At 43.6% G+C, this 25150-nt stretch overlaps 2 protein-coding genes across 6 annotated transcripts in view; one reads left to right on the forward strand and one right to left on the reverse strand.

The window, feature by feature from the left end:
• Nucleotides 1-1632, reverse strand: part of MSH3 (mutS homolog 3) — a 224647-nt gene extending 223015 nt beyond the window's left edge. For 2 of the 4 annotated variants that reach the window (XM_075932217.1, XM_075932218.1), the window contains exon 1: nucleotides 1294-1632. In XM_075932217.1, coding sequence (XP_075788332.1) covers nucleotides 1294-1632 — 339 coding nt within the window. Of the gene's footprint in view, nucleotides 1-1264 lie in introns of all 4 variants that reach the window. The other 2 variants (XM_075932221.1, XM_075932220.1) reach the window with 2 other exon arrangements.
• A 54-nt stretch (nucleotides 1633-1686) lies between these two features.
• Nucleotides 1687-25150, forward strand: part of DHFR (dihydrofolate reductase) — a 48991-nt gene continuing 25527 nt past the window's right edge. For both annotated transcript variants that reach the window (XM_075932227.1, XM_006124331.4), the window contains exons 1-4: nucleotides 1687-1820; nucleotides 2423-2472; nucleotides 7302-7407; nucleotides 11886-12012. In XM_075932227.1, the coding sequence (XP_075788342.1) occupies nucleotides 1735-1820; nucleotides 2423-2472; nucleotides 7302-7407; nucleotides 11886-12012 (369 nt within the window). In that variant the 5' untranslated portion in view covers nucleotides 1687-1734. The remainder of the gene's footprint in view (nucleotides 1821-2422; nucleotides 2473-7301; nucleotides 7408-11885; nucleotides 12013-25150) is intronic.

Genomic DNA, 25150 nt, shown 5'->3' on the forward strand with positions numbered 1-25150 from the left:
CATTGCTTTCCAAAAAAGTGTCCAAAGCCTAGGTGAACTGCAGAAAGGGGGTGCCATCCAATGAATGGGAATCTGCAATAGCCACTTCGGAGAATGTTTGAGTTTTACATGGTATAACTCTCAGAACATAAATTTAAAGAAACCTTGCCAAATCCTGAACACTCACTGAGCCAAGGCAAATAATTTTTCTTAATATATTTTTGTAATTATCATTAATCACCAAAACTGACAGATTTGTATAATTTGGCAAAGTTGATTTTAAATTTAGTTCCTTTTAATTGCAGCTTTATAAAAACTAAATATAAGCAAACACACAACACAGACGCTTGAGTTCCAATGGTAGGTGTGTCTGCTGAACTGCATTTCCTGGCTATTTTGAGTTCTCATTCAAACCTAACATTATCTGGATTTGAATTAGGAAGTAAAGAGATTATTACTGCTTCCTGTGCCCTTAATAATATGCAGAAAAGGAACAAAATTTCATATGTTTAGGGTTTACTAAGTAAACATTGTACATAAAAGTCTCATCCATCTGAAGTAGGTTATGCCCATAAAAGCTCATCTTTTTTGTTACTCTTAAAGATGCTGCAAGACTATTTGTTGCTTAAGGTTCTATCAAAGAAGTTTAATCCAGGCTACTGCCCTACAAATTACTTCAGTATAATTTACATAATTCAAGGTTGTGTGTAAACTACACTCCAAGGCAACGTAAATTACACTAAGCACCCATGCAGACAGCACTGTATTGGCAAAACTGACATAGCTACCATTTCTTATTGAGGCAAGGGTTAGTAAACAAACGGGTTCTCTCTTGCACATCACCAAAAGTCTGATACACACTACATCTTACTTTGCAAGGGGCTCAGGCACGTGGAAAAGCTGCTCTCAGGAGCAACATAAATTACACTGACCTAAGCATTAGTGTGGACAGTACTATGTTGGCTGGAAACACTCTCCCACTGACATACCAACTGCCAGGGAATGGAATAACTATGCCAACAGGAAAGCTGGCACCCATCAGCACAAAGCAGTGGTGCCCAACAAGTTCTAAAGCAACAGCCACTACAGTGGCTACTACTATAGCAAACGGCAGCTAAGTGGAGGGGGCATGAGACCGAGGCTTAGCAGCCCGGTGGGACAGGACGGGACGTGGCGCTGACAGGGGTTTGTTTGTTACAGGAGAGCCACGCACACGGCGGGCTAGGAAAAATCCGCCCCAGGAGCCGCGCGGCCCGCCCCGCTCCCTGCACCCGACACGCCGCACCGGCTGCTGCTGCGCCCTTCCCCGCGCACCGTGTGCGGAGCCTGGAGCCCCGCGTCACCGCTCGCCCTGGAGCAGGCTGCTGAGCTGGCTACGCGCAGGGACCCCGCTGGCCGGAAGAATTTACTCAGCACCGACCGTCCGGGGCCGCTGGGCGCCCGCCCGCGCGGCATCGCAAAGGCAGGAACCTGCAGCCCAGACGCCGCAAGCGCCGCCGAACACAACAGTGATGTAATCACGTCACCACGTGCAGCCTCGAGAGGCGAAGCTGGAAGGAAAAGGGATGGGGCCTGGAGAGGGGGAGAGAGGTAATTGGTGCTTTCCCGGTCACGTGAAGGGCAAGTAGGCCAGGCGTCTGTCTCTCTGCGCATGCCCAGTGCTCTAAGGCTGGGACTGTGGCGCGCTAGTTCCAAAGTCCGAACGAAGCGGGAAGCTGGAGAGAGAGCAGGATCCGACCGCACAAAGGAAGCGCCATGGTCCGCTCCTTAAACTCCATAGTGGCCGTGTGCCAGAACATGGGTATCGGGAAGAACGGAGACCTCCCCTGGCCGCCGCTCAGGTAGTGCAACCCGGGTCCTTTCAGCCTCTGGCGGGAGCTGCGCAAACGGCCTACAAATCCCAGGGTGCCACGCTCTCCATGCCTAGGGGTCGGTTGCCTCTGTAGGGGGCGTTGCATGCTGGGGGGCGTAGTCTGCAAGGAGGAGGCTGTCGGCGCTGCGTTGTAGGACGGAGGTTTAGCGGGTCTGGCCGCTGGTCACTTGGCTGCATGTGAGGCCTTTCTCTGTCCGGTGTCCGAAGCCAGGCGGATCAGTAGTAGCGAGCAGCATCTTCTGATCTCCTGTAGGAAACGAGCGTGAGCGGTCCCAGCCCAGGCTCGGTCCCAGCAGCCTGCATTGGGCGCTGGATCACTCTCTTCACATGAACGTAGGAGGGAACGTTGAGATTTCAGGCGGGTTCTCAGCACTGTAGCTTTCGATACTACAGCATCTGCGGCAGAGCTAGATGAATCGAGGACTTCAGGCTCCAGGGCATTCAGCATGACACCTCAGCGGCTATAAACTTGCTTACATTTATTTAAAATGTATTTAAATTATATTTTTCTTTATCATTAAAAAATCCATACACCCAGTACATTGTGATTTTTTCTTTTTCTTTTGCTAGGAATGAGTTTAAATATTTTCAAAGAATGACTATGATGACCACTGCAGAAGGTAATATTTGGGTTTTAGGCTTCTACTTATTAAAAATGTGTTTCTGTGATGTAACTAAATTGAAAATATTAGCAACTTTTCCCTGATTACATTGATTTTATTGCTGTTTTAGTATAAAATAAGTTTACAAGTGTATCTTTTCACCTTCTAGTTACAAAGTTTTTTTACACTGATAACCTCTCTGCTGCACTGAACTATCTGTGTAGCTCACATGCTCTATTCAATTATGTTTTCATAATGGGTTTATTTTAGAATGTAATTTGACCAGCCGAATGAAAGTCTAATAATTTACAAATTACATAGACCTAATTAAGATGTAGAAATCGTTTTTTATCATGTTTTCACCTGTCAATGTAAGTAGAAATTGAACTATTTAGTTTACTTCAGACAGTAACTCTTTTTATATTCTGAAAAAGGTTTTTTATTTTCTCTAAATCAAAACATAGAACTTTAAACCAAATGTTTAAAAAATCTATATACTAATGGTAGGAATAGTATAACTCTTCAGAATAAATGCAAACTGCACAGATTTTTTATATATATTTTTAGGGCTTAATTTTTTAAAAAATGTTCTACTTGACATTCCTTCTCCCCCCCCCCCCCATCCCCGCTACTCTGGGGTGTCCTCACTGTCTTGGTTCAGATATGACCTTAAGAAACTTTAGCTCCTTTAGAGTGTGTATGCCAGCAAAATCATATAGACCCATGAGCAATGCCAGCTATCTTATTATTGGGAAACTTTCAACCTTTTTAACTGGATAAACCTCAATATATTGATTTATTAGCATATGTCTTAACTGACCTGCCATAAAATTGTCTAGTGTATGTTATGTATTTTTATATACCCCATTGAAACTGTGTAGAATACCAGCAGCTGCCACACACAGCAGCGCAGAATTAAAGTGGTAGTACCACCACACACACCCCATAATAACCTTGTGAGCCCCACACACACAATTCCTTTTTTGGGTCAGGACCCCTACAATTAAAACACCATGAAACTTCAGATTTAAAAAACTCAAATACATTATTTTTAAAATCCTACTACGGGACCTCACCCCTGCTCGCTACATTCACCAACCCCCCCCTCTTGGATGGGGAGGGCCTGGGGCTGAGGCCACCTGGCCCCAGCTCTCTCCCCACCACAAGTAGGGAGGGTCAGAGGCTGCCCTGGACCCGGCTCTTCCCACTTGGCACTGGGGGAGGGCCCAGCCTCAAGACCTCCCCACACAGCCCTGGCTCTCCTGGGGGCTCCCCCAGCCGCCAGGAGGGGCTGAACCAAGGTTCTTTCCCTTCCCCCACTACCAGGGAGAGTCCGAGGCCACCCTAACCTGGCTCTTCCTTCCTGCCCCCGGTCACCACGGAGGGCCCAGCCACAAGGCCACCCTAGCTCGTGGGAGTTCTTTGACTCTCCCAGCCCCAGATTTTTGCATTCTTCCCCCACCCCCAAGGCTGGGGTAAGGTGATGCCCAGCTCTGCCCCAAGCCACCAGGGAGGGCGGAGTGTGGGCCAAAGCCCTGCTGTGCTCTCCCCCCAGCCACCGGGAGATGCTGGGATGGGCTCTTCCTCGGCCATGGGGAGGGGCAGGCCAGGCTTTCCGCCCTCCCCCAGCCATCAGGAGGGACTGGGTCAAGGTCCTTCCCACCACCACCAGGGAAGATCTGAGGCTGCCCTAGCCCCCTCCCCCTACCCCCGGTCACTGGGAAGGGTCGAGCTCCAAGGTCGCCTCAGTTCTTGCCCCATCCCAAGGCCCCTTGCCCCAGCTCTCTCCTCCTGGATGCTGGGGGCAGGCTAGACTCTACCTTCCCCCCTCCCCCAATCTCACCAAACCTGGCTCTACCCACTTCACATCTCTCCCTGCTCCAGCGGCCAGAGGAATTGGGCAGTGGTGAGCCCGGGTCGCTCCCCCTGGCCCTAAGCACCAGGGAGGCAGGAGGCTGCACGACTACTAGAGCACTAGGGACGAGGCCATACGTCCTGAGAGCCACAAGACTCGCAGCTCCCACACTCCTCCAGCACAGGGGAGAGCAGAGTGGGGAGGCTGCATGGCTGCAGCTCCTGCAAAGCATAGGGGAAAGGGGAGGCCACGTGGCTGATGGCAGAGGGAGGGGCTGTGGGACATGGAGTGATGCATGACTTCACTCTGTCATTCTGCAGGAAACTTTCTTTTATTTTTATACATATACATATACAGAGAGAGAGAGAGAGAGACCCATGAAATTGACCAAAATAGAGCATGAATTTGATAGGACCCTATTCATAAAATTGAAGATGTCATGAATCCTGCCTTATGTTTACCTTGCATCCAAGATTTTAATGTAAACCTTTCTGAACTGTGCACTCTTTATTCAGCACTGGTAGGCATTCCATTGATGACCCCTCACAGACATCTTCTTTGCAGTGTCCACACTTCCATTGATGACCCCTCACAGACATCTTCTTTGCAGTGTCCACACACAGGTCTTTATTACAGTAGCGGGCCACAAGATCTTCCTGCACTGATGCTGCTCCCCAAATTGCTGCGAGAGCTGCAGCATTTTGTGATGTTTGTGGAGTAGAATCTCTGTAATATCACAAGAATGCTGAAACACTCAAACCCAGGAGTAAATGGGCAAAATCCGGCTCCATGTGTCAGTTGCTCAAAGGAGAACGGTTTACTCTATGAACTTGACACCAGAGCAGGTGAAGGCACACATGTAAATGGAGAAGTCCATATAAGTCAACCTCAGAGTGATGTGGAATAGCCATTGGAGGCATGCAAAAGTGATGTGCAGCTGTTTCATGTACACAAACAACAGACCAAACAAAGTCAATTTGCAGCAGACTTGGTCCACTTTGCAAGAGCATTCCAGAATACAGTAAGTACAGCGTCATTGCATGATGCGTTATCACGTGCATGCTCGTGTTTTAGGTGCCCAGTAACTCAACTTAAACCAGTGCACAACCTCCATGTAGTCAAGTCCTAATTTACTCATTTAGAAGCATCCTAATACCTAATGTTAATCTAATTTGAACATGTAGCTACAATTTTATCTGAGGTTTTAATTCTTGCAAATTTGCCCCAACTATGACAGTGTTCTTGAACAACATCCCTTTTAAAGTTATAATGCTTGACCACAACCCTAAATCACTCCTTCCCTTTCACCTCAGTGCAATAGGTGCACATCTTTGGCATGACATTTATATGCATATTGGTATGTAGCTGTCAATTTTGTTGTTATTGCTGCAAAGAGAAATGAATGGCTTATTAAATTAGATCTCAAAATGAAATAATTATTGAATGTGGGAGGAGAGAAGCAGGCTCCAGGCTGAACCTCCCAAATCCAGGACTCTCTGGTCCAGCAACATCCCTATGGCCTTGCCCAAGAGCCACAGAGGCTGGGAAGGGGAGCCAGCTGGGAGAAAGTGAGGGCTGAGGAATCCCAGCCAGGTCAGCAACAGCTGGACTAAGGAACTGCAGGGCCATGTGGGTCAGAGAGCCCAGGCCATGGCTGGGGAACCTCCCAGTGGCAATGGGGCCAGGCAACCGGAGAATCCACAGCAGCATCAGGTCCAGCCCAACAGGGGAACCCCAGGAAACCCCTGGTGGCTGGGATACCTTGATGGCTGGAGAGTCCTGGCCCTGGCAAGGGACTCCCCAGTGGCAACAAGGCAAGGTGGCAGCTGGAGAACCCCTAGAGGCAGCAGGACCGGCGGTGGCAGAGAGGCCCCACAGGAGAGCTCCAGGGAACCCTGGCACTAGCAGCCAAGTGGTCCCAGCTGGGAATCCTGACAATGACAGGAGCCCCACCTGGGTCAGAGTTGGCAGGGTGGGGAGCCCTAGCCTTTGAGGCCCCAGGGAAAGGAGCCAGAAACAGGACAGCCAGCAGGGGAGCATTAACCACCCCTGGTCTGGCAAACTCCCTGATCTGGGATTGCTCAGGTCCCCAGGGTGCTGGATCAGGGAGGTCCAATCTGCAATTCAAGAGTTTATACAAGGTATCATCACTTAAAAGTTTCTAAATAAGCTTCCAAAAGCTTTATCTTTACCAGCATTATTGTGCTTGTGTGTAGCTTCAGTTTACACCTAATTCTATGCATGATTGTCAGTGCTTTCATTTGTACACTTTGGGTTCACACAGTGCATCATGTAGTGGTAGTGGTCTACTAAACTAGTACACTGAATAGTAGTGTGACTATTCTTATTTTTTTCACTAACATTTTAAAATAGTTAAGTTTGAGACAAAGTACAGCTTTGTAAAACAGTCCCGTTCATTTCATGTAGGTGAGTTTGTTTCCTGGGTTTGCATTAGCTTCCTGGAAATGTTTGCAATGGCAGAATTGTTTTTCTATAAGTTTGTGAGATCTTGGTTGTATATTTTTGTGAAAAAGATATTTGAAATGCTTTTGAGTTTCAATAGCAGATACTGAACATGTTGTAATTTGGTTCTAGTGAAAAGAAACAGGGTTTCAGGAACTTAGGGCCAGATCAAAGCAGCTGTGAAGCTATTTTCTTTTGGATAGTGAAGGTAGTACTGTTAATTATAAAGTATATAGTTATATTAAAACGTATGTTTTTGTTTGACTTGAAGAGTGCCTAGCAAGGCCCAGATCCTAAAAACACTTTATGTATGTTGCTATTTTAGTCATAGAAGTAATCACAGGATCTGGGCCTAAGCTTGATGTTTTATTTGCATTTAGTCTTGCTAAGGTTTTCAATTTGCACTTAAACTTATTAACCCCATTTTTCTTTGAATTTATTTAAACAGTTGAGTCCTCTAGATGTCACTAAACCACCAACTTTGATCGTGTATTAAGTTACAACTCTTTATTTTTTTTATATTACACAGGTAAACAGAATGTGTTGATAATGGGTAGGAGGACTTGGTTCTCGATTCCTGAGAAGAATCGCCCTTTAAAAGATAGAATTAATATAGTGCTTAGTAGAGAGCTCAAGTAAGTACTAATCTTGATGATCTCATAAGTACATGATGATGAAGAAACATTCAAATTTAACTTTGATTATGTAGTGTGTTAACTTTGGAGTAAACACAGCTATGAAATGCCAGTCTTAAATTACCTGGAATCATTTGTAAAATAATATTTTGTGGAGAGGGATTGGGTAAGGAGGTGAAGGACTAGTTGACAGGATAGTCAACTAGTCACTCTCCTCCCTTCCCCCCCCCCCCCTTTGCTGCCTCTTATCATATAAAGGTAGCAAAGGGTGGGGGAGAAGGAGGAGTACTTCAAAGCTGCAGTGGATCCTGGGGCCAGACCCCAGGCTCCGTGCGGTTCTGCCACTTTGAAATGCCACATGGAGCCCAAGCCAGCTGGGGTGTCCCCAGGCTGCACACGGCATTTCAAAGTGGCAGCACTGCATGGAGCCCAGGATCAGCTGGGGAGTCCCCGGCTGACTCCAGGCTCCGAGCGGTGCTGCCGCTTTGAAATGCTGCAGGCAGCCCAGTGTTGGGTTCCTCACGGCATTCAAAGTGGCAGCATTGCAGGGAGCCCAGGGCCAGCAGGGGAGTCCACAGCTGACTTGAGGCTCCACCCAGCGCTTTGGCCTTTGAACTGTAGCAACAGTTGTAGGGCTGTTGCTACACTTCAAAGGCAGAGGTGCCCTATCAACTAATTGAATAGTCAATGCAAAATGCATTGACTATTCAGTCAGTATACCCGATACTTAACATCTTTAGGGTTGGAGATAAACAGAACATGCATCCTGTCTCTTATGTTTCTCCTTAAAAAAAAAAAAATCAACTTCTACTAGATTACCTGCTTTCAATCTTGTTGATTTTGTATAGAAAATCCTTTTTGTGTTTGCCTGTCTATCAATCCTAAAAGTCTGTGCTTCCTGAGTCAAGGAACACCCATTCAAGTGTGTCTGGAAACAGCTCTAGATACAAAACGTGTATCTGCAAAAATGAGTGGATGCAGGTACATGTGGATATTAAGCAGAGATTGTATATTAGTAGGGCTCTGCAAACGTACTGAGGAGAGGGGGGAAATCTCTGGGTATGTCTACACTACCCCGCTAGTTCGAACTAGCGGGGTAATGTAGGCATACCGCACTTGCTAATGAAGCCCGGGATTTGAATTTCCCGGGCTTCATTAGCATAAGCGGGGAGCCGCCATTTTTAAATCCCCGCTGCTTCGAACCCCGTGTAGCGCGGCTACACGGGGCTCGAACTAGGTAGTTCGGACTAGGGTGCCTATTCCGAACTACCGGTACACCTCGTTTCACGAGGTGTACCGGTAGTTCGGAATAGGCACCCTAGTCCGAACTACCTAGTTCGAGCCCCGTGTAGCCGCGCTACACGGGGTTCGAAGCAGCGGGGATTTAAAAATGGCGGCTCCCCGCTTATGCTAATGAAGCCCGGGAAATTCAAATCCCGGGCTTCATTAGCAAGTGCGGTATGCCTACATTACCCTCCTAGTTCGAACTAGGAGGGTAGTGTAGACATACCCACAGACACTCATCAGCTAGGCACACACTCACTAGCAGTAGAATGATTGTGTGCAATACCTATCAAAAAATCTCTAGTAATAATTTATTACCCGACATAACCTAGTTATTCAAGAACATGAAATAACAGCCTAATCGTTGTCCATAATGTTTCTTTATATAAAGGGGAAAGATTAGGTTATTTCCAGGAAAGAAGGAAACTAATTTTATTCCCAGACATTTATGGATCATCGTAACGGCTACTGGATGGCTTAATGAGATGGAGGTGAAATGCTTGCCTGTGTCAACAGTTCAAATCCAGTCCCAACTGCAAAGAACCCTGTGCTGCAGTGTGTAATATACAAGCAGACTGCTTTGCTCACATGGAGCACTATTGAAATCAATGGGTATCCATATGAGTTTGGCAGTCCTTCCTCATATTATACAGGGATAGTGGGATTGGCATAAAAAAGTGTTATCCTCTGAAATTTATTAATGTCCCATGTAATATAATCCAGTTCTCAGGGAACTGTTATTCCATTCACATACACATTACAATTGGAATTAATTAGCCAACTTGTTAGCCAGGTCTGGGTCTGGAAATTGTTTTACCCTCTTACCTTTGGAGCTGATGCCTCTAGAACATTACTGGGAGACAATCGTGGTTTGTTCTAAACCTGTTCCATGGATGACCCCAAAAATCACATTTCTGCAGTTTCTTGACTGCTTAGTAATTTCATTGCTTATGTTGCTTTGGGGTGAGGAGGGGGTTCTCTTTAGCTCTGTTTTAATTTTGGGTATTAATAGCCTTTAAGGGGAAACATATAATTCCAGTTTCTTAGAGCCTTGCTCCATGCTTTTCTTAAGCTACATACTCCCTAGTCACAAGCAACTCCCCTTTTAAATTATTAAATGTTAACTTGTACACATCCATAACCAGAAGCTAACAAATGTAAATGTCTTGCAAGTTAAATAATTCCTACTTACTCTTTCTCCATTCTCCCCTATTTTGAGATGAGAAATTGACTCCTCCTATCCTGCTCAGTAGAAACAAATACAGTTAAATTGTAATCCATCCAAATTACATACTTCACCTGATTAATTCATAGTAAATTGGAGCCAAAATAAAAGTAGAAAGGAATCTCACTTGAGAAGAGTGAAATGCAGATTAGAGCTTTTCTTAAAGTGGTGAGGGTGTTTGTTTATTTTACATATAGTAGTTGGTGAAGTTAATATTCATAGCTTCTAGAGCAGCGCTTTTCATGCAAAGGTTGTTGGGTTTGGGTGATATAATTGTTTTCATTACTAAGGAGACAAGAAGCGCATTAAACGCGTCAGAAGCCAAAATTGTTAAATGGTTCGAGAGAATGTTTGAGAGAACAGACTGATTACCGGAAATCTGGTGGAGCAGGCACCCAAACAGTAAAGAGGAACAGCAGGGCAGAAGTATGTTTTTATCTAATTATAGCTACATTACATCGTGCGGCCCATAATTGGGTTAAGCAATGTCACACATCTGTTCCTAAATCTACAGCATTTAAAATTTTATGCAGTTATCCAAAATATGAACTTTTGTAAGAGAAAACCCTATTAGGGACACTAGATATTGTTTATTTTAACAATCATATAACTGCAACAATTTTTAGTGGTTACACAGTTACTAAAATGTTCTCCCCACCTCCCCAGGGGACAGGACCAGCAGCCAATACACTCTCAGCTCCTGGCCCCACTCCTGAGGAGCCCCATGCCACCTCACCCTGCTACCTCTGATACAGAGGCAGCATTGTGGGGCAGCAAGAGCCCCTGTCCAGAGGGGACCCAATCTCCCTGTGTCAGAGGCAGCAGTGTGGGGTGGCAGGCAGCTCTCCTGCATGCTCTTCATTTAGAAGTCATACCGACAGTCTGAGACTGAGCCAGCCTGAGTTTAAAATGCCGAGCATGCGGGGATGGGGGGGGATGTTGCAACTAACCGGGACTATTAACTGATAAGCAATTGCTTATCCGTGAAACAGCTGACTAGCCGCTAACATCCTTATAACCCGTTCAGCATTGCATCACCATTACCCAGTGCTTTTTTTGTGACAGTACTGCCCAGTATGCAGTACCGGCACCTCCAGTCAGAGCTCAACAACTTTTCCCCTGGAGTACCGGCACTTTTTCTTTTTTTTAAAAACACAAAAAAGCACTGCCATTACCCATTGTATTGGTCTATAAAGGGAAGGCCTAATTCTGCTCCTCTTAAAAAGAAACAAAATACCTGGACATAAACATGCAGCCTTCATGTCATACATAGTACTGTAGAGGGTTTATGGGCATTTGACTAGAACATAAAAAATGGCTGAAAACATTTTATATTGAAATAAATTTTACAAATCTTTTTCTTGAAATAGCCAAAGACCCACACAAACCTAATTTATTGTTAAGAGTTGTGTTCGTTGACAGAAGTTTAGTTCACCTAAAGTGATTTAAATATTGAATTGTTTGAGCATACTTTCTAATCTGACATTCAAATTAGTATAGTCCTCTTCAAGGAGAGGGAAGAATTAAAATAACTTGTTTTTATTTTGGATAGGGAGAGGATTGTTGTGTGTCTAGTTTCATTATGAAAAGTGTGATTTGTAGTAGAGGTCAAGTTGAAACAGAAGTCTAGTTGCTTGATTAGATTTATCAATCTAAGTCTCTTGCGTTAGATAAATAAACAACCCATACAAAATGTAAATCCCATAATTTATAATACAATGTAATTAATTACATTTATTAAAATAAAATGCTGATTTGTAATGCAGAAGATTCTATTCCATTGTATGATGGGAATTTTTAAACTTATTTAAAAAAACCTACCTTCTTCAAGATGGTGCTAAATGTGAAATGTATTTGGATGTGTTTATAAACAAATTTAGACAAAATATAAAATATCTATTTAAATTACACTAATTGTTGTGTTGAACATACACTACAGATATTAAACAATAAAATTTTATTTTTCTAGGGAAACCCCAAAAGGAGCACATTGTCTTGCCAAAAGTCTGGATGATGCTTTAGTTCTTCTCGACTCTCCAGAGTTAAAAAGTAAGATAGATGTAGTTTGGATCATTGGAGGCAGTTCCGTTTATAAGGTACAGTTGGAACTCCAAATTAATACTCTTTAAATGGTATTGTGAAAACATGAAGGCAGGAGCTAGGTGGCCAAGCAGTTATCCCATGCATACAATCACATGCAGTTGTAAGTGTATGGCAGAACTAGCACTGGGTACGCTTGAGCCCATATTGCCAAGTTCCCAGTGGACAGGCAGTTACTAGCAACAGTCTCTCAATATTTTACCTTTTACTACCTTATTTTTCAGAACTATGACTGTGACTGTTATTTCCTGAATCCTTTTCTTTGCTAAAACTGGTTAGAAACAATTTCAATAACTGGGACTTCTAAAATGACTTTTCTCCTATCAGTCACAGTCCAGGTCCAGTATTTGCAATCAAACATACCATCTTTCAAGGCCTTTCCACAACTGCTATACACATGCTTCGCATTTTGTGTAAAGTGCATATATACGATTTTGGCTAAACTAATTTAACCCTTTACATATACTTATTTAAGCTATAACTGGGCTTCAGGAATGGCCCTGCAATTGCAGTTCATGGCTACTAGAAACTGTATGTGTGAGCAAAAGGGAATCTGGGAGGAGCAGGTAAGCCATAAGGTGGCAGCAGTAGCAAGCAGAGAGTCGGAGACAGAAAGTGAGGGGTGTACCTATTGGTTCTAACTTCCATCACCTGCCAGTCAGCCATGCCTCATGAAGGCAGTCCTATCCCAAACCATTCATCTTCCACCACCCACACCACAGAGTCCAGCTACCCCTGACACCATCCCCACAAGTCACTTTAAATTGTCATTGCTTCCTTCTCAGCTATAGAGACACCAAACCCCATTAAAGAGACAAGGTGAGGACCAGCACAGCTACAACTACACTGCACACCACAATCCCTATTCTCAGGAAACTTTGGCGTAGGAAAGAGTACTTCCTTTCCCTTTCAGAAATTAGAAGGGGAGGCACTTGATAATTTTTAGGTGCTCCTTTAACCAGATTATGTGGACGATGACCCCACTCCCTTCAGAGAGGGTCTAGGGCATTGGCCTCCAACCTTTTTACACCCAAGATTACTTCTTAAATGATAGAACAAGCCAAGATCTACCGCCCCCCCCTTCTTGAAGCCCCACCCTCTCTATTCTCCTCTGCTCCATCACTTGCTATCCCCAACCCTTATACTGCTGCTTTTTTTCCTCAATTCTTCTGTAGGAAGAGGTTTTTCCAACATTTGGCCTGTCTAGACTGGACCAAATGTCAGAAAAATCTTTTCTTTTGGAAGCTCCCTTATTCCTTGTGTAAAGAGGAATATAGGGGTGACCGAAAGATCATGTTTGCTGTTCCACTAAAAGAAGTGGAAGAACAAACGCATCCCTGGATGCAGAAGAGTTTTTCTGGGATATCTCCGGGATCCTGAAAAACTCCTGCAGTCTAGCCATACCCTCGCTGGGCTGAGACAGTATGTCTGGGGTGGGAATGAGGGATTTGGGTGTGGGAAGGGGTGAGAGGAAGCTCTGGGAGGAAATCTGGATGCAGGAGGAGGTGGATAAGGGGACACTGGCTCAGGGAGGGGGCTCCAGGCCAGGCAGTATTGGGGTCAGATATCGGGTTAGGGTACTAAGCAAGCCACAGACTTGTGGATGTGAGGGTTCAGGAATTTGGTTTGGGGTATGTGAGGGACTCAGAGCAGGGGGTTACAGTGTATGATAGGCTCCAATGTAGGGTCTGGGGGAAAGGGGAGTGCAGGAGTGTTATGATGCTGTGGCCAGATGGGGGCTTGGCCCCAATTGGGGGTTTGTTGGCCAGGCTTCATTTTTAAATAAAATACTATGTCAAACACAAAGTTTCTGCATTGTCTTTATTTCTGAGAAGGGCAGGGAACCTGTTTTGAGTCAAGGGTCACTGACCCACAGAAAAGTCAGTTGGGGCCACACAAGTGAGATGCAAAAAAACCCTCCTCCAGCCCCCCCTACCCCCCAAGCTTCACTAATGTGGCCCCAATTGTGTTGGTGGAAGCAGGGGACATAGTACTGGAGAAGGGTGCTAGTGGGTGCTTTGGCAGGGGATAGGGTGCCAGTGGGGACAGAGTTCTGTGGCTGGGGAGAGGGAACAGGGCGCAGGAGAGAGGGAACAGGGTGCCAGGAGGGCAGGGAACGGAGCCAGTGGGGCAGAGTCCTCTGCACCCGCCTCCTCCCAGGATTCCCCCCCCCCATGGGAAGCCGGCACGTGCCTCCTATGGGCCCAACTCCTCACTCCCCCGTCGCACGCCTGCTCCACGCCAACACCCTCCCATCCCCCTCCAGCGCAGGGAAGCCCCCGCACACACCTCCTCCCGGGCCAACCCTTCCTCACGCGGCACAGGGAAACCCCCGCGTTCCTCCGGGGCCGACTCACCCCTCCTGCAGCGCAGGAAAGTCGCTGTACTTCTCCTCCGGGGCCGACACCCCCACCACACCACAGACCTGGTGATCACGGGTATAGGGACATCTGCCTCTTAAGAGTCACGACATTCTTCCCTTTCCCAGAAGTTATGATTGATTAAAAGTTGGGCTTCCCGCAAGGTATTTGCCTCAGGATTTCTGGTAGCTCACACACACACATTCAGGGTTTTTTTTTATTTATTCCTAGCTAGTAGATTTGGTAATATTTTTTAGCATGGAAAAATGATCACTGATCATCAATTCTAGATGATCCATCCTCATTGTATACTTTACAAAAAGGTAAGATTTTTGAATCCCTTTGCTAGGACTGATTAAGGTAAATTTATATATTTTCCCTGTAAAGGACAATAAGGTGTCCTTACATTCATTTAATAGTTGTAAGAAACACATTATTTTAAAAATATTTTTATCTTTCATATTACTGTAATACTCCTAATTTGCAATCTTAAAGGAAAATGTAGAAATAGTAGTTACCCTTCATCACCCAACATCTGAACCCTCTGCTTCCATTTTTAAAGGAGATGCCTTTTTTGGTGCTGAACTCTCTTCTGATTTGATATAGTTACACATGAGAATAAGAGTGGTTGACTTGGCTTCTGTCTGAATTTCAGAAGGAGGAGCAACTTAAGCAGATGTAATTTCTTCTTGCACATCCATTGGTTCAAAATGGGCATTTTAATGTTCCCTTCTCTTACAGTGAATTAATTTTACATTGTAGACTTCTTACTTAGTAAACTTTTATCTTACCCTTATTTAGAAAAATTAAAAATTGCAATATGAAGACTTGATCAAAAGTGGCTTCACGGCATCTTAACGGTACTGCTCAACCGAATCTTCTTTTAAATTGAACCCTTTCCATTATTTGAAGTATCTAATCCAGACATCTTGTGAAAGTTTTTAACTTACTGGAAATAATATGACAATTGTGTACAGATTTCTGTATTTAATTAACATTATAATTTTAATTGTAAGGATTTGATTAAACATGTAGGTATATTTTTAGTGCTCACATCAGGTGTGTACTGTAGTTGGATGGTAAGACTATCTGGAACATTAGCTACCAACACAGCACTACATGGTAATCACCTGTGAATACTAAATACTTTTGGATAATTTAAATAATTTTATCCACCGACAGTAGGTATCTGCTTTTTAAAGCTTTGTTTTGATTGTACTGCTGTGTGTGAGCCAGCATTACTTCTTAGATGCAGACCTATGTTGGAGGCAGTAATGAGTCACCACCTCTTCAGTAGGAGATTCAGAAGACAATGGGTCTCAAATACAGTGCTGCCTAGAGATCCTGAGAACAGCCATTGCATCACCCTGTATAATAATGTAGCCTGTGCTCTTCTCAGCTTGTCATCAAGGGGAAAGGGATGCCTGGCCGTATCTCCTTCTGCCTGTTTTGATGTTTGGACACGTAGATGAGCTCATGGACTACAGCTGTTTTTGTTCTCTGAATCAATGTGCAAACGAGAATTAGGAGAAGTCTTGTGACTAAGATGGCTTAGAGATGTAACTCTAGAGAAAACATTTTCCAGAGCATTCTGGCGTGTCCTCTCTTTGCTTCAGTAGATCCTTAAAGAAGTAAGATTTTTCACGTTCTTATAGAGCCAGCAGCAGCGTATTAAAAACAACCAGGAAAGAAGCTCTCAGAATCTACTTCTGATCCAAACATCATCTTTGATTTTGTCAGAGAATTGTGCTGCAGGGACAACTATCAGCATAAATTATTTATTTACGTTCAGATTCATCCAGACAAATGGGAACTTCATCCTTCTGCTTTATTGATCCATTTCATTAGACACAATTTCTGGCCTTTGGTTTCAGAAGTATTGTTCAGCAGGTTCAAGAATCTCTGGGATATTAATGGTAAATATCCTGTCTAACCACTGGACTTTAAACCAGGGGTAAGGAGTCATCTATTGATTTACGTCCTTCCCATCTGTAATGTGTGGGGCTATGTCTAAGCAGCAGCATTATTTCGGAATAACGGATGTTATTCCAAAATAGCACAGTCTGTGTCTACGCAGCAAGCAGTTATTTAGACATAGTATCGAAATTATGTTGAGGTGGAGGACTTCTTACTCCAACTCCTGTAGCCCTTGTTTCATAAGGAGTTAGGGAAGTCAGAGGAAGAATGCTGTAACTCAGCTTGAGTATAAAGCTTCCTTGATCACAGGATGCTGTTTCAAGAAGGAGGATTGCTAAGCAGGGATGGGGTTCACCTTTCGAGGAAAGGGAAAATTTGGATGCAGACTTACTAACCTAGTGAGAAGGGCTTTAAACTAGGTTTGATGGGGCAGGTGACCAAAGCCCACAGGTAAGTGAAAAATATGGCGCCTGGAAGATGGCTCGAAATGGAAGGGAGTATGGGCTATTATAGCTGAGATAAAGGAGGGATAAAACAGAATTGGGAAGCAAAAATCAAATCAGTATCTTAGATGCCTGTACACAAATGCAAGGAGTATGGTAAATAAACAGGAAAAACCTGAAGTGTTAATAAACAAACACAAGTATGACATACTTGGTATCACAGAGACTAGGTGGGATAGTAAACATTATTGGAATATTGGTACCACATTATTGGAATATTGGTACAGAAGTGTGCAGCTTGCTCAGGAAGGATAGGTGGGGAAAAAAAGGGAGGAGGTGTTGTCTTATATATTCAAAATGTTTATACTTGGTCTGAGGCGGAGACGGATGTAGGAGATAGACTTGTTGAGAGTCTCTCAGGTAAAAAAGGGGTAAAAAAACAAGGCTGATGATGCTACGGGTCTACTACAGACCACCTACACAGGCAGAAGAGCTGGATGAGGCTTTTTTTAAAACAATTAACAAAATCATCCGTAGTGCAGAATTTGGTGGTGATGGGGAACTTCAACTGTCCAAACATATGTTGGGAAACTAACATAGTAGGGCACAGATTATCCAATAAGTTCTTGGACTTCATGGGAGACAATTTTTTATTTCAGATGGTAGAGAAAGCTAATAGGGAAGAAGCTGTTCTAGATTTAATTTTAACAAATAGGGAGGAACTGGTTGAGAATTTGAAAGTGGAGGGCAGTTTGAGTGAAAGTGATCATGAAATCATAGAGTTCATGATTTTAAGAAATGGTAGAAGAGAGAACAGCAAAATGGAGACAACTGATTTCAGGAAGGCTGATTTTAGTCAACTCAGAGAGCTAGTAGGTAAGGTCCACGGGAAGCAAGATTAAAAGGAAAAACAACTGAAGAGAGTTGGCAGCTTTTGAAAGGGACATTACTAAGGGAACTATTCCACTGCGTACGAAAGATAGGAAGTATGGCAACAGACTGCCATAGCTTAACCAGAAGATCTCGCATGATCTAAAAATAAAAAGGAGTCAAATAAAAAGTGGAAACTAAGTCAAATTACAAAAGACGAATACAAGCAAACAACACAGGTAAGCAGGGTCAAGATTAGAAAGGCAAAGGCACAAAATGAGCTCAATCTAGCAATAGACATAAAGGGTAACAAGACATTCTAATGTATTAGAAGCAAGAGGAAAACCAAGGGCAGGGTAGGCCCATTGCTCAGTGAAAAGGGAGAAACAGTAACAGGAAATTTGGAAGTAGCAGAGATGCTTAATGATCTCTTTCTTTCCATCTTCACCAAGAAGTTTGATGATGAAGGGATGCATAACATAGTGAATGCTAGTGGAAATCATTATTAAGTTTACAGATGATACCAAGCTGGGAGGGGCTGTAACTGCTTGGGAGGACAATGTCATAATTCAAAATGATCTGAACAAATTGGAGAAATGTTCTTAGGTAATTTTGTGAAGCTTAATAAGGACAAATGCAAACTATTCCACTTAGGAAGGAACAATCCATTTCACACATACAAAAAGGAAGTGACTGTCTAAGAAAAAAGTACTGCGGTAATGGTTCTAGGGGTCATAGTGGACCACAAGCTAAATATGAGTCACTGTGATGCTGCTGCAAAAAAAGCAAACATTCTGGGGTACATTAACAGAAGTGTTGGAGCAAGACATGAGAAGTGGATTTTGCCCATAGGTGCAGCAATTCAAAGGGTCTTTGCAACGCGGAGCGGGGGATCAGCTGGAGTCCTCAGCTGATCCCAGGCTCCAAATGTACTGCCCCTTTAAAACGCCAAAACAGCATTTCAAAGGGGCAGTGCAAGGAGAACCCGGGGTCAGCTGGGGACTCCATCTAATCCGCAGATCCACTGTTGCAAAGTCCCTTTGAATTTTTTAATCACTTGACAGCCCTAAAATTATTCACCCATTAAGAACCTCAATTTCAGTGTATGCTTATTGGCAGGGCTTGACGAACGGCGGTGAAAGCCGCTCACTAGCCCCGTGCTGCGCATGCGCAAGACCCGCATTGCGCATGTGTGTGCCTCAAATGAACGGGGTGCACGGCTGAAAACTACTCGCCACGAGCGAGTAGATTCAATACTTTGTCAAGCCCTGCTTATTAGCAGCAGCTAAAGTCTTAGGCAAAGAAATAAGATTATACCCAACTGCCTTCCTCTTATCTTTGCAGTACCACTAAATCTCTCTCATGCACACACACAGATACTTTATTTTAAATAACAATATTTTTAATGTCAAGCTGACATTGATTGTTCATGGATCAGTTTCCTTTTTCAACCTAATGACTGAATCTGAGGCACACACAGTTCAAATAGCAATGCCATCCTAACTCCACTACAAAAACAGATTTCTAGAAAGCTTCAGGTATTACCCCCCCAATACATACACACTTTAGCACATCTTGTCAGTAAGCTGAAAAATAGGAAGTATTTACATATGGATCCTTCCCACTCACACTGGGCAAATGATAAAGATGACTGCAGACATCTGTGGTTTCATTCATTTCTTCGGTGAAATGGTGGTATTGCTCATCTGAACTCCTACAAACAGCTGCTATGAACACTGGAAGCCATGTCTTTAATTTTTCAGTTGATTGCATCATTGGAGGGGAAGTGCTTTAACTTGACTAGCATCAGCAGATTCCAACATAATATTAGTTACATTGAGAAACATGTTGCAGTCAGTCTTTTCTTGCTTATGAGATTTGGCAGCTTTAATTATTCATAAAAATTCTAAGCCTGATAGAGGATTTCATATTTATAAGATATCCACGTATTTAAATAAGTCTTATTTTACAAACCCATAAGCCTTTATTTGAGGAATTAAGTGGATTCCTTTCCTATAGATAGATGTGTGGTCTCCTTATGGCTCAGTGTTCCCTCTTTTCAATGCTGTATGCACACCCACAATCAATTGTTCATTATTATAGTGCACCTTTTCAATTTGTCAGCTAGTGCAATATGCTTTGATTTGTTTCCACTAGAGAAGAAAGTAAATCTGGAAGTGATGTATCTAGAAGAACAGGAAAAGACAGAAAAGGGGGATGGAGGATGTTTGATTCTTTAAGACAATAGTAGCAATTTGACTGTATATCAAAGGCTTCACATGCTAAATTGCAGTGTGAAAGTCTAAATAAATTATTCACCCAATAAGAAACTCAATTTCAGTGTATGATTATTGGCAGTAACAGCTGAAGTCCTAGGCAAAGATATAGTGTACTTAGATCTCCAGAATACCTTTGTCAATGTCCCTCATTAAAGGCTCTTAAGCAAAGTAAGTTGTGAGAGGATAAGAGGGAAGGTCCTCTCATGAATTGATAACTGGCTGAAAAACAGGAAACAAAGGGTAGGAATAAGTCATCAGTTTTCAAAATTAGTTTTCCTCCAACGGTCCATACTGGAACTAGTCCTCTTCAGCATATTTATAAATTATCTGGAGAAAGGGATAAACAGTGAGGTGGCAAAATTTGCAGATGATACTAAACTGCTTAAGATAGTGAAGACCAAACCAGACTGTAAAGGGTTTCAAAAGGATCTCACAAAACTAGGTGATTGGGCAACAAAATGTCAAATGAATTTTAATGTTGACAAATGCAAAGTGATACTTATTGGAAAAACTAATCCCAACTGTACATATAAAATGATGGGGACTAATTTAGCTATTAGGACTCAATAGAGATCTTGTAGTCTTTGTGGCTAGTTCTCTGAAAACATCCCCTCAGAAAAAGCAAACAATGTTGGGAATCATTTAAAAAGGGATAGAGAAAATCTTATTGCTTCTATATAGATCCATGGTACGTCCTCATTTTGAATACTGCATACTGATGTGGTCATTTCATCCCAAAAAAGATATAGTGGCATTGGAAAAGGTTTAAAAAAAAGGGCAATAAAAGGAATTAGGGATTTGGAACATGTGCCATATGAAGACAGATAAAAGATTGGGACTTTTCAGCATAGAAAAGAGGAGACTAAGAGGGGGTATGATACAGATCTATTAAAATCATGACGGGTATGTACAGTAGACTTCCGATAATCCGGCATCCTTGGGACCCAGGTGGTGCCGGATTATCAGAAATGCCGGACTATCGGGAGGTACTCTGGCAGGGGCGGGTCTCGTCGGAGGGGAAGCGGGGGAGGAGGCGGGGGTGTGCCAAACCCTCCCTCCTGCTGCAGGGAGGCAGAGCCTACGAGCGGTGGAAGAGAAGAGGCGGTGACAGGCAGGCAGCCGCATTCAGGACGTTCTGGTCAGTTACAGTCACTCCGGCTGGATCCACAGCCGACACGTAGTTCATGTAACTTTCCTCTCTACTGCCGGGAGGAGGGGGGGGCAAGGGAAGGTAGGGGTCGGTGGGGTGGGGGTGTGCGGATATATACACTGCTGATATATATACAGTCTGTTAATTATTCACTTAAACACTAAAAAATGCAAATTTTAACAAACCCCTGAAACTTAAATCTGTAACTTTATTTTGCCATGCTGCACAATTACTCATCATCAGATGAAACCAGTGCTGCTTCATCCCTGTTATCATCCCCCTCTTCAATATCCTCCTCTGCTTCTATGGAAGTGTCAACAACAGTAGGCTCTGGTGGTGGTGGTGGTGAAGAAAAAGGCTGAACTGTCTTCTGTGCCCTTGCAAACATATCCCTGAGATCAGCTTGCTTAGAGGACTGTGACTTCTTAGCATAAAAGTTATTCAGAATAATATGAAGGTTCATCACTTCAGCTGCATTATATTGGCTGCAAGACTCTGCAAATTCTATAAATTTGGAAATAAATTCAGTTGCCTCTCGCCAGGTATATTTTGCTCTCTCCATCACTTCCTCTTCTTCTTCTTCTTGAGGTTTTTGTGGATTCAAAACACTTTCAATGATCGTAGCATCACTCAAAATTTCTACAACTGGTTCATCTTTGTCCATGGCAAGCCATTGTTCAATGTCATTTTCTGAGAGCTTTGCAACAGCATTCTTCTCAGAGACATTTTCAATTATTTCTTGTATGTTACTAATGTGCTTAGGCCTAACATTAAATCCACAAAATTCCTCTTCATCAGAAGAATCCTCACAAAACATGATGCTAGGCCAAAGTTTCCTCCAACATTTTCGTACAGTAACCTTCTTTACGTCTTTCCAAGCCAATGCAGCAGCATACACAGCGTCCTTAAGGTTGAAATCAGATTGAAATTCAGAAACACTGCAGGCTGAGTTTACCAACTTTTGGACAAAAGTCCCCCTGTAGAAACACTTAAAGTTCTGTATCACACCTTGATCCATCGGTTGGATCAAAGATGTCACATTTGGTGGCAAATATGTAGCGAAGATATTTCCACTTACAAGCTCTGAAGCGGGCGGATGTGTTCAACAGTTATCGAGCAAAAGAACAGCTTTACTATCCTCCGGTAGACCCTCCTTTCTAAAATTCTCCTTAACTGCGAGCACAAAATGGTTTAAAAAAAACAGTCCTTAAAGATTTCTGACGTCATCCAAGCATTCCCCTGTGCCTCAAATCACTGGCAAACTCGTAAGAGTTTTAAATGCCCTTGGTTTTTTGTACTTCCCTATGACAAGAAGCTTAAGTTTATGCGTGTCAGATGCATTTGCGCATACCAGAACTGTAATGCGGTCTTTGTTCATTTTGAAGCCATGAGCAGCCTTTTCACCACCGCCAACTAGAGTAGAGTTTGGCAAACAATGCCATAAGAGCCCAGTTTTATCAGCATTGTACATTTGACAAGGTGACAACCTGTGTTCCTCCACCAACTGCTCAAAAATAGCACTATACTCCTCAGCAGCTACATGATTGGCAGACTTTTGCTCACCACTGATATCTAATTTTCGGATCCCATGCCGATCCTTAAAATTACGCAACCAACCTTCTGAAAACACACATGATTTGCTAATATTCATTTGACTGTGAAACTGTTTTGCTTTTTCTATGAGCACTGGCCCAGTAATGGGCTTACCTTCAGAACGCTTTGCACTAAACCACTTAAAGCTACATCCAACTGTGCCATCTTAGGCATTTTCAGGGTTTGCCGTAGCGCAGTACGTTTAGTAGGTGCTTTACTTTCAGCAACAAATGCTCGCAATTTATCCTTCTGTTTCTTTGTCATAGATTGTCGAAGATCCAACATTAAATTTACTCATGATAACATTCCGATTTATGCCTCTTTCTAGCATCTTTATAATTTCTAATTTCTTGTTCAGTGTCAGGGTTATATGCTTCCTTTTTAAAGTTTTCTTACCACTACTACTAGCACCTTCATTCACTTTTGACTTCATCACTATGTACACTCTGATGGGCAAAAATATTCAAAAGTCAAAACAGCACTCTCCAGTGGGTCACAATGCTAATGGCAGACTGACTCAATGCCTTCCGGTTCACTGGGTTCAACTGCTGCCTCTGTTTTTTTGCGCAAGCTCACTCACTTGATCTTTTGATCCTGAACTATCAGTCTACTGGTAAAAGCAGCAGGGACAGGGAGGGGAGATGATCTCTTGTGAGTTTCAGCAGCAGCCTGTCACCTGCGGATCTACCTGTTCCCACCGCCCCCGCTCCCCCCGCAGTAGAGAGGAAAATTACATTAACTGCGTGTCGGCTGTGAATCCAGCCAGAGTGACTGGAACTGACCAGAATGTCCTGAATGCGGCTGCTTTGGCACACCCTCGCCCCCTCCTCCTCTCCCTCCCCCTCTCCCAATGACCCCTACCTTCCCCTGCCCCCCCTCCTCCCAGCAGTAGAGAGGAAAGTTACATTAACTGCGTGTCGGCTGTGGATCCAGCCGCAGTTAATCAATTACTCTAACAACTTGAAGCAGCTGCCGGAGCACTTCCGGGTTGCAGTTGGTGCCGGACCATCAGGCGTACCGGACCACTGGATGCTGGACCACCAGAGTTTTACTGTAGAAAGTGAATAAGGAAAAGTTATTTACTTGTTCCCCTAACATAAGAACTAGGGGTCACCAAATGAAATTAATAGGTAGCAGGTTTAAAACAAACAAAAGGAAGTTTTTCTTCATGCAGCACAAAGCCTGTGAAACTCCTTGCTAGAAGATGTTGTGAAGACCAGGACTTTAACAGGGTTTAAAAAAAAAGCTAGATAAATGAATGACGATTAGGTTCATCAATACTTATTAGCCAAGATGGGTAGGAATGGTGTCCTTAGCCTCTGTTTGTCAGAGGCTGGAAATGGATGACAGGAGAGGGATCACTTGCTGATTACCTATTCTATTCGCTTCCTCCAGGGCATCTGGTATCAGACACTGTTGAAAGACAGGATACTGGGCTACATAGACCTTTGACCTGACCCAGTATGGCCATTCTTATGACTTCTTGAAAATCTTAGCCAAAATGTTCAGCCCTTAGCCCAAACATTAAGTATTCTGGGGGAAATAATCAGTAGTTGGGGTATATATGTGCACTCAGGATGCCATGGTTCAATACCCTGCTTACTAGGATGGCTCTGATCACTCTGCTGCATGGAACACTACAGCGAGTATGCATTATACTCTAATTATCTTCTCCTTAAGGGGAAGTTGCAGACAGTGCCTAGCAGATACCTGGCTGTAGCAAATTCTGAGGGTAAAAAAGGCCATGCCATACTGAGAAAAATACCAGTTTCTATAGCTGTGGAGTTCATAGAGCTTTTAAGCAGAATATAGAAAATAACACCTTAGTTATTGTTTCTAGCTATCCGCTAATCTAAACAGGGACCACTGTCTCACTTAACGCGGTTTTAATTTCTATCATGAAAGAGAAACTTTTTTTTTTCTGTCTAAAAACCATTTTTAAAATGGAGGAAAAGGTAGGATAGTTGTGATGTTCCTGAAATTTGTTCATGTTCCCTTTGGGGTTTGTCATACATGTGGTAAGAACCACTGGTTAATCAAGTTGTAGTGTTTCTCACAACTTGCTCAGCAGATAATTGATTAATCAGTAGACCTAAAGACTAAATGGAAGGAGCTGGTCAAAGGATGACTGTCTAATAACCATGCAGACCCCGAAAGGTCAGGGGTGGGCAATAATTTTTAATGGTGGGGCCACACCAAGATTTTGGAAAGTGGTCAAGGGCCACATTTCTATGGAGGGGGTGCAAGGTCTGGGTTGGAAGTCGGGTACAGAAGGGAGCTTGGGGTAAGGGACTGGTGTGGGGGGGGGGTGGAGGTTTGAGAGGGAGTATGGGTGAAGGAGGGGTTGTAATCTGAGGTAGAGGCTTGAGGTGCAGAGCAGTGTTCTCTCCAAGATGCACTGCAGCACAGTTTCACAGATGATTGATCAGCCCCACCCAGTCAGTCAGCTTTGTGCATGGATCCCTGAACGGGCAGGGCTGATTAATCACCTGTGAAGCTATACTGCTGCACAGTTTAGAGGG

Source organism: Pelodiscus sinensis, chromosome 6 (assembly GCF_049634645.1).
Source record: "Pelodiscus sinensis isolate JC-2024 chromosome 6, ASM4963464v1, whole genome shotgun sequence".
In the NCBI taxonomy this organism is placed as follows: domain Eukaryota; kingdom Metazoa; phylum Chordata; order Testudines; family Trionychidae; genus Pelodiscus; species Pelodiscus sinensis.